This window comes from Tachyglossus aculeatus, chromosome 7, assembly GCF_015852505.1.
Source record: "Tachyglossus aculeatus isolate mTacAcu1 chromosome 7, mTacAcu1.pri, whole genome shotgun sequence".
Classification (NCBI taxonomy): domain Eukaryota; kingdom Metazoa; phylum Chordata; class Mammalia; order Monotremata; family Tachyglossidae; genus Tachyglossus; species Tachyglossus aculeatus.
In genome coordinates, this window is record NC_052072.1 from 19,578,824 (window position 1) to 19,591,593 (window position 12,770).

Consider the following 12,770-nt stretch of genomic DNA (forward strand, 5'->3'; position numbering starts at 1 on the left):
GTCAGCTGGGTGACTTTGGGCAAGGCACTTAACTTCTCTGGGCCTCAGTTCCCTCATCTGCAAAATGGGGATGAAGACCGTAAGCCCCACATGGGGCAACCTGATCGCCTTGTATCCCCTCAGCGCTTAGAACAGTGCTCTGCCCGTAGTAAAACACATGAGAAGCAGCGTGGCTCAGTGGAAAGAGCACGGGCTTTGGAGTCAGAGGTCACGGGTTTGAATCCTGGCTCTGCCACTTGTCAGCTGGGTGACTTTGGGCAAGTCACTTAATTTCTCTGGCCGTCTCCCGGCTGTCTCGGAGCCCAGAGGCCCCTCCACCGGCCGCGGTGGGGGTGGAGTGGCCGCTGCAGACCTTGCTCCCCGGGGGAGGTGTGAGGTCGCGGTCAAGGGGGTCACTCCTTGGGAAAGTGAAAGAAATACGCCGGATTGGGTTTCAGGGGGTCTGTGGGGCCCGGTCCCCCTCGGACTGAAAGAAGGCCCGACATCATCGCCAACGGCTGCGCCTGCCGGGAACTGGGCTCGACCCCAAGTCCTTGGGGCCAAGCAGTGGAAATAAACGGGGCAGTCCCGGCCTGAAGGCCCCGACTCCGGGCGAGAGCCTGGGCCCGTGGCTTCCCCCTCCCTATAGGATGCCTGGGTCAGCCTTCAGCCTTCTCTTAGAACAGTGCTTCGCACGTAGTAAGCGCTTAGGACGGACGTGACCGGTCCGTTGTCGATTTCACCCGTTTTGAGATTCTCCAGCGGTCACTGACCGACTGGGAAGACAGAGAGCCCGTGGGTCAGCCCGTGGCAGAAGCTCTACTCTGTCTGGAGCCCGTGGGGTGGGTTTGATCTTCTAGACTGGGAGCCCACTGTTGGATAGGGACTGTCTCTATATGTCGCCACCTTGTACTTCCCAAGCGCTTAGTACATCATCATCATCATCATCAATCGTATTTATTGAGTGCTTACTAGGTGCAGAGCACTGGACTAAGCGCTTGGGAAGTACAAATCGGCAACATACAGAGGCAGTCCCTACCCAGCAGTGGGCTCACAGTCTAAAAGGGGGAGACAGAGACCAAACGTACTAACAAAATAAAATAAATAGAATAGATATGTACAAATAAATTAAATAAATAAATAAATAGAGTAAAAAAAATGTACCAATATATACATATATGCAGGTGCTGTGGGGAAAGGAGGGAGGTAAGATGGGGGGATGGAGAGGGGGACGAGGGGGAGAGGAAGGAAGGGGCTCAGTACAGTGCTGTGCACACAGTAAACGCTCAACAAATACGATTGATTGATTGATTAACAAATACCATTATTATTATTCTCTGTCCACCACCCGCCGTCTTCCTCGCTAGAGTCAGCCCCCTCAAAGAGGAGGGAGAGGGGCGGGCGGGCGCTGACCCTGGAGAGGAGGTCGGGGACCATGCCAGTTCAACAGGGAACAAGGACCGGGGGCCCCCACGCCCCTTTCGGGGCCCAGCCCTCTTGGCGCGAAGCACATTCGAGGGACACGCGGTGACCCCGCCTCTTCCCCCCTCTCTCCCTCTCCCACCCATCCCTCTCCCCCCGGCCCCCAGGCCGAGCCGAAGCCTTCTGTAGTGGTCCCTCTGCGGGCGGCCCCAGATGCTGCCAGAGCTATGAGCGGGGCTGCAGGCGTGGCACTGAGGCGTGACCAGCAATGGAGCAGCTCCAGGAGGAAGCACCTGAGGGCCGGGAAGAGGAGGAGAAAGAGGAAGAGGCAGTGACGGTGGCAGCGGTCGGGGCAGCCCCTGAGCCAAACGAGGGACCAGAGAGCTCGCTTCCGTCCAGCAGCTACCCAGGTAACCGGAGGACTTTCCGGGTCAAGTCGTTTGTTCTGACGACTTGACACCCGTCCACGCGTTCTGTTTTGTCGTCTGTCTCCCCCTTCTAGACTGTGAGCCCGTTGTTGGGTGGGGACCGTCTCTATATGTTGCCGACTTGTACTTCCCAAGCGCTTAGTACGGCGCTCTGCACGCAGTAAGCGCTCAGTCAGTACGACTGAATGAATGATTGAATGACTGGAGCCCGCGGAGGGGGCGCCGAGGGAAAGGAGCCCAGACTCTCAAGCCAGTCACGAGGAAGGGTTGTTGGACTGAAAGTCCCCAGTCCTGCCTTCAGAGGCCTTCTAGGCACGCCAGAGAGACAGGACGGCTTCGCCCAGGGGCTGACCCAAGGGACGGAAGCCCCGTCAGACACACACGCGGGTATATTCAGACTGTAAGCTCTCTGTGGGCAGGGAATGTGTCTGTTTTATTGGGCTCTCCCATCAGTAAGCGCTCGAATACGATCGACTGCCTGCAGAGCACCATACCGAGTCCTTGGGCTCATTCATTCCCCCCCTTTTAGACTGTGAGCCCACTATTGGGTAGGGACTGTCTCTATATGTTGCCAACTTGTACTTCCCAAGCGCTTAGTACAGTGCTCTGCACACAGTAAGCGCTCAATAAATACGATTGACGATGATGATTCATTCATTCATTCAATCGTATTTGAGTGCTTACTGTGTGCAGAGCACTGTACTAAGCGCTCATACCATGTGGTTAGAAGATACCATCCCTGTGCCTTCAAGGAGCGTTCAGTCTACTGGGGTGAGGCAGACACAAACCAAGTACGTGGAGAAGGAAGAAGAACGGGAGAATGGTCCGAGTGAGGAAGTGCTTCGGTCCATACGGACGTTTGACTGGTGGATGGGCGTGGGGCTCATAAATACCGAGAGGGCCGGTGGAGGAGGCTGTGACCTCAGGGGAAGGGAAATGGGTAGGGACTGTCTCTATATGTTGCCAACTTGTACTTCCCAAGCGCTTAGTACAGTGCTCTGCACACAGTAAGCGCTCAATAAATACGATTGAGGATGATGAAATGAAGCAGTGGGGCTTCAGAAAGGCGTTGAAGTTGCGGGGAGCCGGGTTCTGCCAGATGTGAAGGAGGAGGAAGGACTTGAGCAAGAAGTCTTAGCGGGAGAGAGACAAGAATAGGCCCGGGTGAGTAGGCTAGTTTGGAAGGAGTGAAGAGTGTGAGCTGGAGTGTAAAGGGGGAAGAGAGTGGATAGGTAAGGAGAAGGATAGCTGATGGGATGCCTGAAAGTCAGTGGTATGGAGTTTGTGTTGCGAGAAGCAGCAGGAAAGTTCAGACGGGAATGGGAGCAAGGAGCTGGAGCGATAGCTGGAGGCTTCAGGGAGATAATAATAACGGTATTTGTTAAGCACTTACTATGTGCCAAGCACTGTTCTAAGCACTAGGGTAGATACCAGGTGATCGGGTTGTCCTACGTGGGGCTCACAGTCTTAATCCCCATTTGACAGATGAGGTAACTGAGGCGCAGAGAAGTTAAGGGACTTGCCCAGTGTCACACAGCTGACAAGTAGCAGAGCTGGGATTAGAACTCACGACCTCTGACTCTCAAGCCCGGGCTCTTTCCACTGACCCACGCTGCTTCTCTCTAAATCTAGAGAAGGCTTTTTTAATGTGACAGTAATTGTGGTTGTTAAATGCTTACTTTGCCAAGTATTGTGCACACGATAATCAGGTCAGCTACAGTCCCCGTCCATCATTGGGCTCACAGTCCAAGTTAGGGAGAGAACAGATAATGAATCCCCACTTGACGGAAGAGGAAACTGAGGCCCAGAGAAGTTAAGTGATTTGCCGAAGGCCACACAGCAGCAAGCGTCAGTGCCGGAGTTGTTACAAGGGTGATATGAGCGTGTTGGAAGGCACGAGGGAAGGAGCCGTCTGAGAGCAAGTGGTTGAAGATGAGGTGATCACCAAGGAAACAAGTGTGGACACAAGTGATTTTAGAAGGAGAAGGGATTCGGTTGGGGGGTAGGGGAGGATCTGAAAGCAAGCAAGAGATCTTCTTGTGAGAGATGGATGGGAGGGAGGATGTAGCAGAGGCTAGGAGAAGAATTTAGGGGGCTTCTATTTGATATTTTCAATTTTGTTAGTCTTGGGGGCCAAGTGAGTGGGGAGATGGGAGGCTCTAATAATAATGGTATTTGTTAAGAGCTTCCTGTGTGCCAATCTCTGTTCTGAGCCCTGGGGTAGATACAAGCTAATCAGGTCGGACACAGTCCCTGTCCCACATGGGGCTCACGGTCTCAATCTCCATTTTACAGACGAGGTAACTGAGGCACAGGAAAGCGAAGTGATTTGCCCAAGGTCACACATCAAACAAGTGTCAGAGCCGGGATTAGAAGCCACGTCCTTTGATTTCCAGGCCGGTGTTCTTTCCACTGGGCCGTGCTGCTCCTCTTGCGGGGAGGTTAGGTCTGGTGGGTGGGTAGAATCTTCGGTGGGTACCGTGGACCTGGGCATCTGAAGGAGGAGAAGGAATATGGCCAAATGAAAGAGGCAGCACCACTCAAGAAGTCAGTCAGAAGGTGTTAGTCTAACTGGGCTTCCTGGAGGAGGAAGCAGGAATTTGAAAGGAAGTAGTTGGGAAGGAAGTTACGGGTGGGCATTCCAACAGGGACAGTAGTGTGGTCCACGCATGGCTTGAGCGGGGAAGGCAAATCATCGTCATCAATCGTATTTATTGAGCGCTTACTATGTGCAGAGCACTGTACTAAGCGCTTGGGAAGTACAAATTGGCAACATATAGAGACAGTCCCTACCCAACAATGGGCTCACAGTCTAAAAGAGTTTAAAAAGCAAATGCAGAGTTTAAAAGGCAAATGGGTTTGCTTGGCCAGAGCAGAGAGCTCGGGCTAGGGGGCAACTGGGTTGCGAATAGGGAACGGGCCCGTCTCCGGGCCCTGTCCGTCCTTGCCCCCATCGTCTGACCCTCCGCCCCACAGAGTCCCCGGCCACGGTCTAAGCCGGGGGCCGTCTGACCCCTGGTGACCCCAAGGCCCCTTGCCTTTCAGACCTTCCCCAGAGCTCTTCTCCATCCCTGTCGGACCAACTGCAGATGGGCAGCGATGGGGGGACTCCCGGGGGCCTGAGCGTGGAGTGCCGGGTGTGCGGGGACCGGGCCTCCGGCTTCCACTACGGGGTCCACGCCTGCGAGGGCTGCAAGGTACGGAGGGGTGGGGAGGGGGGACAGAGCTGGACCGTGACACGAGGCGGAGGGAGATGGAGCGGGTTGGGAAAACCGGGCTTCGCCCCTGCGCGAAGCTCTGGACCGAGAAGGGGGCCGAGGAGAGGGAGCGTGACCCGGGCCGAGCCCCGGAGAACCGTAGAGTCCTTGTGGGATCGGGGATCGGCTCTGAAGCCGCCTTGGGCCGACCGCCCGCTCAAACCCCCCTCCCCGCGGCCTCTCCCCGCCCCGGCCCGGCGGCCTCCCAGGGCTTCTTCCGGCGGACCATCCGCATGAAGCTGGAGTACGAGAGGTGCGAGCGGAGCTGCAAGATCCAGAAGAAGAATCGCAACAAGTGTCAGTACTGCCGCTTCCAGAAGTGCCTGTCCCTCGGCATGTCGCACAACGGTGAGAACCGGCGGGGAACTCTCCCCTCGGAGCGGGACCGGAAACATGCCAGTCCCGCTACTGGCCAGGACTACTGAGGGCCCAGCTACAGCAGCCCCCCCGAAGGGGAGGGGGGGCCCGACCCCAGAGGCCGGTGGAGCTCGGCGGGGGGGTGGGTGGCAGCTTGTGGAAACGCAATACCTCTTGCCCTGTCCGTGGGGCTGGGCCACCTCCCCACGACCAAAAGCGCTGGGTTCAGCTGCCACTCGGGACCCTGGGCTCTGAAGCTAAGAGCCCGAGGGCGGTGAGGGTTGGTTAGGGAACGGGCCCCGAGGGTCCCCGTGCCAACTCCGTCCAGCTTCCTAAGTGGTCCAGATCCCGGCAGCCCCCTCCTTCAGCACGCAGAGACCGGTCCCAACTGTCCAGGGGCCCTGCTGCTCTCTCCCCTGAGAGGGACCGCGTCTCAAGCCCCCCTCACCAGGTCCCGTCAGCCCCCGGCTCTCTCTCCGAGACCCCTCCCCGGTCACCCACTCTCCATCTGCCCCCCCGTGTCCCAGCAATCCGTTTCGGCCGCATGCCGGAGGCGGAGAAGAGGAGGCTGGTGGCCGGGTTGTCGGCCAGCGAAGGGGCCAGGCAGCACCCGCAAGGGGCGGACCTGAAGGCCTTCTCCAAGCACATGTACGGCGCCTACCTGCGTAACTTCAACATGACCAAAAAGAAGGCGCGGGGGATCCTCACCGGCAAGGCCAGCAGCACGCCCGTGAGTACCCCCGGGTGGGCACGCGCGGCGGCACCCTGCAGCTGAACCTCGGGGTCTTGATTCGCCCCCACGGGCCGGGGTGGCGGTTGGCGGGGCGAGGAGGGCCTCCCGTCATCCCTCCCGTCGTCCCTCCCGTCGTCCCTCCCGCCGTCCCTCCCGCCGTCCCTCCCGTCCCGCCACCCAGCCTCTAACCAGGGTCGGTTTGCAGCCCTTCGTGATCCACGACATGGACACGATGTGGCAGGCGGAGAAAGGGCTGGTTTGGAAGCAGCTGGTGAACGGCCTGCCCCCCTACAAGGAGATCAGCGTCCACGTGTTCTACCGCTGCCAGTGCACCACGGTGGAGACCGTGCGGGAGCTCACCGAGTTCGCCAAGAGCATCCCCGGCTTCGCCAGCCTCTACCTGAACGACCAGGTGACGCTGCTCAAGTACGGCGTGCACGAGGCCATCTTCGCCATGCTGGCCTCCATCATGAACAAGGACGGGCTCCTGGTGGCCAACGGCAACGGCTTCGTCACGCGCGAGTTCCTGCGCAGCCTGCGCAAGCCCTTCAGCGAGATCATCGAGCCCAAGTTCGAGTTCGCCGTCAAGTTCAATGCCCTCGAGCTGGACGACAGCGACCTGGCCCTCTTCATCGCCGCCATCATCCTGTGTGGAGGTGAGCCCCCGGGGGTCAGAGGGAGTCCTTTCCCGCCCCTTATGCTCCCCTTGGGGAGGGAGGGGGGCTTTGGGAGAGGCCCGGATGGCCTGGTCCGGGAGAGACCACCCCGGAGGTGGGAAACAAAGTCGGGAAGCCCCAGAATCCATGTCCGAGGTGTGGCCAGTTGCTCGGGACGGGGGCCGGGCCTGGGGTGGAGTCGCCAGAACCGGGGCCCGGAGCTGCCTGGCTCTCTCCATCAATCAATCAATCAATCAATCGTATTTATTGAGCGCTTACTATGTGCAGAGCACTGTACTAAGCGCTTGGGAAGTACAAATTGGCAACACATAGAGACAGTCCCTACCCAACAGTGGGCTCACAGTCTAAAAGGGGGAGACAGAGAACAAAACCAAACATACCAACAAAATAAAATAAATAGGATAGAAATGTACAAGTAAAATAAATAAATAAATAGAGTAATAAATATGTACAACCATATATACATATATACAGGTGCTGTGGGGAAGGGAAGGAGGTAAGATGGGGGGATGGAGAGGGGGACGAGGGGGAGAGGAAGGAAGGGGCTCAGTCTGGGAAGGCCTCCTGGAGGAGGTGAGCTCTCAGCAGGGCCTTGAAGGGAGGAAGAGAGCTAGCGCGGCGGAGGGGCAGAGGGAGGCCATTCCAGGCCCGGGGGATGACGTGGGCCGGGGGTTGATGGCGGGACAGGCGAGAACGAGGTACAGGGAGGAGATTAGCGGTGGAGGAGCGGAGGGTGCGGGCTGGGCTGGAGAAGGAGAGAAGGGAGGTGAGGTAGGAGGGGGCGAGGGGATGGACAGCCTTGAAGCCCAGGGTGAGGAGTTTCTGCCTGATGTGCAGATCCTCCATCCTGGGGCCCGGGTAGGCCGTGAGCCGGCCGCATCCCGGGGACCCGCCGCGGCTCAAGCGGGCTCCCCCTGCCCACCCGCAGATCGGCCCGGCCTGATGAACGTGAAACAGGTGGAGGCCATCCAGGACAACATCCTGCAGGCCCTGGAGTTCCACCTGCACGCCAACCACCCCGACGCCCAATACCTCTTCCCCAAGCTGCTGCAGAAGATGGCTGACCTTCGGCAGCTGGTGACCGAGCATGCCCACTTGATGCAGAAGATCAAGAAGACCGAGACGGAGACCTCGCTGCACCCGCTGCTGCAGGAGATCTACAAGGACATGTACTGAGGGGGCGGCTCGGGGCCGGCTCGCCCCTGAGCCCGGGCACGCGGCGGGAGCCGACCGGCCCGCGTGCCACCGGTTTGGCTCAGCAGCGTGGCCCTCGCTCTCCGGTTCTGTCTGCCGTCTGTCTGCGTCTGTGCCTCCCGCGCCGCCGCCGCCCGCAGAAGCTCGGTTCGCCTTCGCTCACCAGCAGAAGCCAGGGAGGGCTCCCCTCGGCCCTCCCCAGCGCCTCGGGCTCGCTCGGGACTGGGACGGGCCAGGCTCTTGCCTTATGGGCCTAGGGAAGGCCGTCGCCTGTCCGTCTGACGCCCCAAGTCAACACTAATCCCGCCAAGGACTCTGGCCCTCCTTGTACTCCTCCTGGCCCCCGGCCCCGGTCCTCCCAGCACTCAGGGGAAGCCGGCTGGTGGGGGCGGGGGCGGGCGCGGGGCAGGATCCAGGAAGGGGACCCCCGACTGCCATCCCCTTTGGGGCCAGGGGGCCGCCCTGGGCCTCCCCAGCCTGGGCTAGAAGCCAGGAGCTAGAGGCCCAAGCCAGGCCACTGCCAGCCTCACCCCTTGGTCTTTCCCTTACCCTCCCGGGCAGCGTTTACCTCCAGCGCAGGCCCGCTGGGGGGCTTAGGGCCCCGCATTCTCCCCCACCTGGATCTCACCGCCCCCAGCCCCGGGCTGCACTCCTCTACCTCCCGCCCTGGGGCCCACACTCCCCCGCCCTCCAGTCCCAGGTGAACCCCCTGGCCCTCCCCCAAGTTCCCGCCCCAAGCACTGAATTCACTTTAGCCATCCTCCTCCCCAGGTCCGACCCTGCCTTTACCTTTCCTTCCCCCTCCCCTCCCTCATCTCCTCTCTCTCCAGCAGGCAGAGATCTCCCTTTTCTGACCGGCAGAGCTTAGCAGCCTGCTGTGAGGACCGGGTCGAGGGGCAGACTTGACAAGACCCCAGTCTTGTCCTCTGAACCTGCCGTCCTCAAGCGCTCAGGGGGTGTTCCGGGGGGAGGGGATCGTGAGATTTGTCATCGCCCCCCCTCTCCCCGGCAGCTTGCCTGTCGTAGTCCAGCAGCCCCTTGCCAGAAGCGCGGAGGGGGCTGCGGCTAGGGACCCAGGGTCGCTGCGGTGGAAACGGGCCCTGGCGGGTCTAAATTGCTGGCCCGGTTCTCTAACCACCCATGACGTGTGTGTGTGTGCATGCGTGCGTAAACACACACACACACAAACTCACTCCCCCCCCTCTCCCCCAGCATCTCCACTGCTTGCTCCTGAAGGGGCACAGCTGTGGCAGGATGGGTGGGCATCCTTGGTGCCCTTTGAAAGCCCAGGGGCCGGAGGAAGCGAGGCCCGACAAGCTGTCCTGGCCAGAGAAGGGAGTCTGGGCTGAACCCTCTCCATCCATCTATCCACCCCCTGCCTAGGCACCTTCCTGTGGCAATCTCCCCAGGAGCAGCCTTAAGAGGGAAAGCCTTTTCTTGTCTTCAGTTCCCTCCCACCACGTCCCCCCGCTCCATCTCCAACAGGCTCAGGGCTGCAGAGGCGTCTCCTACGTCCCCGCCCTGCCACCCGCCTCCCGGGGCACACTCCCCCTGATGAACCAGGTCCACCTGACGCTGTGAAGGTGGAGACACGGCCTGCCCCGTGTCTCCTCCTCCCCTCCCCAACCCCCACACTGCTTGGGCCACCCCTCCCCAGGAGATCTCTATTTTTGCTAGGAGCCCCAAGGACACATTCGTACCCTAAAATGTGCTCCCAGTTGGACTGGACTTGAATAAACGGGACATGAAAACCAAGGCCTCCCTGCCTCCTGAGGGGCCGGGTCGGGGCCCCTGCTGGAGGGTGGGACCCAAGAGGATCACATCCCGTCCCTTCCAGCTCCAAGAAAGGGAGGGTGGGGGTTCCCAGCCCTTGACCTAAAGGGAAAATTAAAGAAATTATGGTATGTTAAGCTCTTACTATATACCAAGCACTGGGGTGGATACAAGCCAATCAGTCCCTGTCCCGCATGGGGCTCACAGTCTTAATCCCCATTTTACAGATAACTGAGGCACAGGGAAGTTAAGTGACTTGGCCCGAGGCCACACAGCAAACAAGTGGAGGAGGCAGGATTAGAACCCGTGACTTTCGGACTCCTGGGCCTGGGCTTTATCCACTGTGCCGTGGTGAGTAGGTGGCAGTGGTGGCCTGAGAGGAGCGGAGAAGAATTGGCCTCGCCAGCCGTGCCCCTGGGTTGAAGCCGCTTGAGTAGGGCCAGTCCCTACAGAGGACGTTCGTGAAGTCTGGGTGGAGCGCCAACTTTTCTGGCTTCATCCCAACCCACTTCTGACCCTTGCCCGGCCTCGCTGCTTTAGACCAGACCAAGGGCCCCAACCCCATCTGCCAGATTGGGCTGGCCCAAAGTGGAACAAGCGGGGTGCTTATGCCACCCCCGTGATCATCATCATCATCATCAATCGTATTTATTGAGCGCTTACTATGTGCAGAGCACTGTACTAAGCGCTTGGGAAGTACAAATTGGCAACATATAGAGACAGTCCCTACCCAACAGTGGGCTCACAGTCTACCCACTGTGTAGGTGAAATCATCTTGGGATGATTAGCGCTTAGTACAGTGCTCTGCACCCAGTAAGCGCTCAAAAATACGATTGATTAAATACAATTGATTCCTCCAGACTGGCACTGCCCAGCTGTGAATCCCAAAGCCTAGGCTGTCCAAAACAGTCCCCGTGATAGGATGCTACCTTAGAGAAGCAGCGTGGCTCAGTGGAAAGAGCCCGGGCTTTGGAGTCAGAAGTCATGGGTTCAAATCCCGACTCCGCCACTTGTCAGCTGTGTGACTTGGGGAAAGGCACTTCACTTCTCCGGACCTCAGTTCCCTCATCTGGAAAATGGAGATAAAGACGAGCCCCCCCGACATGGGACAACCTGATCACCTTGTAACCTCCCCAGTGCTTTGCACGTAGTAAGCGCTTAATAAATGCCATCGTTATTATTATTACGTGTCACGAGGACTCTGGGCTTTTCTTGAAGGTGGGATGAGGAGAGGGGCAGCCCAGGAGACCAACCCCAACCTGATGGAACAGTGCTTTGCACATAGTAAGCGCTTAATAAGTGCCATTATTATTATGGAAGTTTCCAAAGGCAAAACAGCCGATGCCAATCCGCAGCTCTTGTAGTCCTGCAGGTAAAGGTGGGGGCTAGGATTGGCCCGGGGCTTCCCTTTCCAGTGTCGTATCTCCCCCAGCTACAGAGCTAGGCCTGTCCATCCCGGCCTCCCCGAGTATCTACTCTGTGGGTGCCACCTCTGCGGACGGGAGTTTAGGCCCACAAAACATCCAGCCTGACCTAGACGTCCTGGCAAGTGGACCCAAGGTGAGGTGGGAGGAAAAAAACAACCAAGCAGCCAAGTCGAAGGCCTCCCAGGCTTTGGGTAACGGCCAGGGGGAGGAGGGACGGAACAGAGTTGGAATAAGGAAAGGATTTGAGCTCCCTTCCGATTGCCAACTTGAAGGGTCTGTTGATCCCCAGTCATGAATCCCACCCAGCAATAAAAGTTAAAAAAACTCCTTTTCCCAGAATTTTTTTTTAATGGCATTTATTAAGCGCTTACTATGGGCAAAGCACTGTTCTAAGCGCAGGGGAGGTTGCAAGGTGATCAGGTTGTCCCACGGCGGGGCTCACAGCCTTCATCCCCATTTTCTAATCAATCAATCAATCAATCAATCGTATTTATTGAGCGCATACTATGTGCAGAGCACTGTACTAAGCGCTTGGGAAGTACAAATTGGCAACACATAGAGACAGTCCCTACCCAACAGTGGGCTCACAGTCTAAAAGGGGGAGACAGAGAACAGAACCAAACATACCAACAAAATTAAATAAATAGGATAGAAATGTACAAGTAAAATAAATAAATAGAGTAATAAATATGTACAACCATATATACATATATACAGGTGCTGTGGGGAAGGGAAGGAGGTAAGATGGGGGGATGGAGAGGGGGGCGAGGGGGAGAGGAAGGAAGGGGCTCAGTCTGGGAAGGCCTCCTGGAGGAGGTGAGCTCTCTAGACTGTGAACCCACTGTTGGGTAGGGACTGTCTCTCTATGTTGCCAACTTGTACTTCCCAAGCGCTTAGTACAGTGCTCTGCACACAGTAAGCGCTCAATAAATGCGATTGAATGAATGGCTCCGCCAGTTGTCAGCTGTGTGACTTTGGGCAAGTCACTTCACTTCTCCGGGCCTCAGTTCCCTCATCTGGAAAATGGGGATGAAGACTGTGAGCCCCGCGTGGGACAACCTGATCACCTTGTATCCATCCCAGTGCTTACAACAGTGGTTGGCACATAGTAAGCACTTAATAAATGCCATCATTATTACTAAGTGGCAGAAGCAGGATTAGAACTCGCAACCTCTGACTCCCAAGTCCATGCTGAGCCATGCTACTTCTCAACTGGGGACTTGCAGCCCCATTACTACTGGTGTTTAATCAACAGCCTCCTCATCCTCTTGGTCCCCTAAAAATACTAATTGTGGTATTTGTTAAACACTTATTATGTGCCAGGCACTGTACTAAGCGCTGGGGTGGATACAAGCAAATCCGGTTGGACACAGTCCCTGTCCCACGTGGGGTTCACAGTCTTTACCCCCATTTTATAGATGAGATAACTGAGGCACAATGACTAATAATGATATTTGTTAAGCACCTACTTTGTGCCAGGCATCATCATCAATCATATTTATTGAGCGCTTACTATGTGCAGA

At 57.4% G+C, this 12,770-nt stretch overlaps 1 protein-coding gene across 2 annotated transcripts in view; it reads left to right on the forward strand.

The window, feature by feature from the left end:
• The window catches only part of PPARD (peroxisome proliferator activated receptor delta), a 39,259-nt gene extending 29,457 nt beyond the window's left edge, over positions 1–9,802 (forward strand). Inside the window, exons 3-8 of one of the 2 annotated variants that reach the window (XM_038749612.1) lie at positions 1,569–1,811; positions 4,875–5,026; positions 5,296–5,434; positions 5,971–6,173; positions 6,382–6,832; positions 7,782–9,802. In XM_038749612.1, coding sequence (XP_038605540.1) covers positions 1,670–1,811; positions 4,875–5,026; positions 5,296–5,434; positions 5,971–6,173; positions 6,382–6,832; positions 7,782–8,029 — 1,335 coding nt within the window. In that variant the 5' untranslated portion in view covers positions 1,569–1,669 and the 3' untranslated portion in view covers positions 8,030–9,802. The remainder of the gene's footprint in view (positions 1–1,568; positions 1,812–4,874; positions 5,027–5,295; positions 5,435–5,970; positions 6,174–6,381; positions 6,833–7,781) is intronic. The other variant, XM_038749613.1, reaches the window with a different exon arrangement.
• The last annotated feature ends 2,968 nt before the right edge of the window (positions 9,803–12,770 follow it).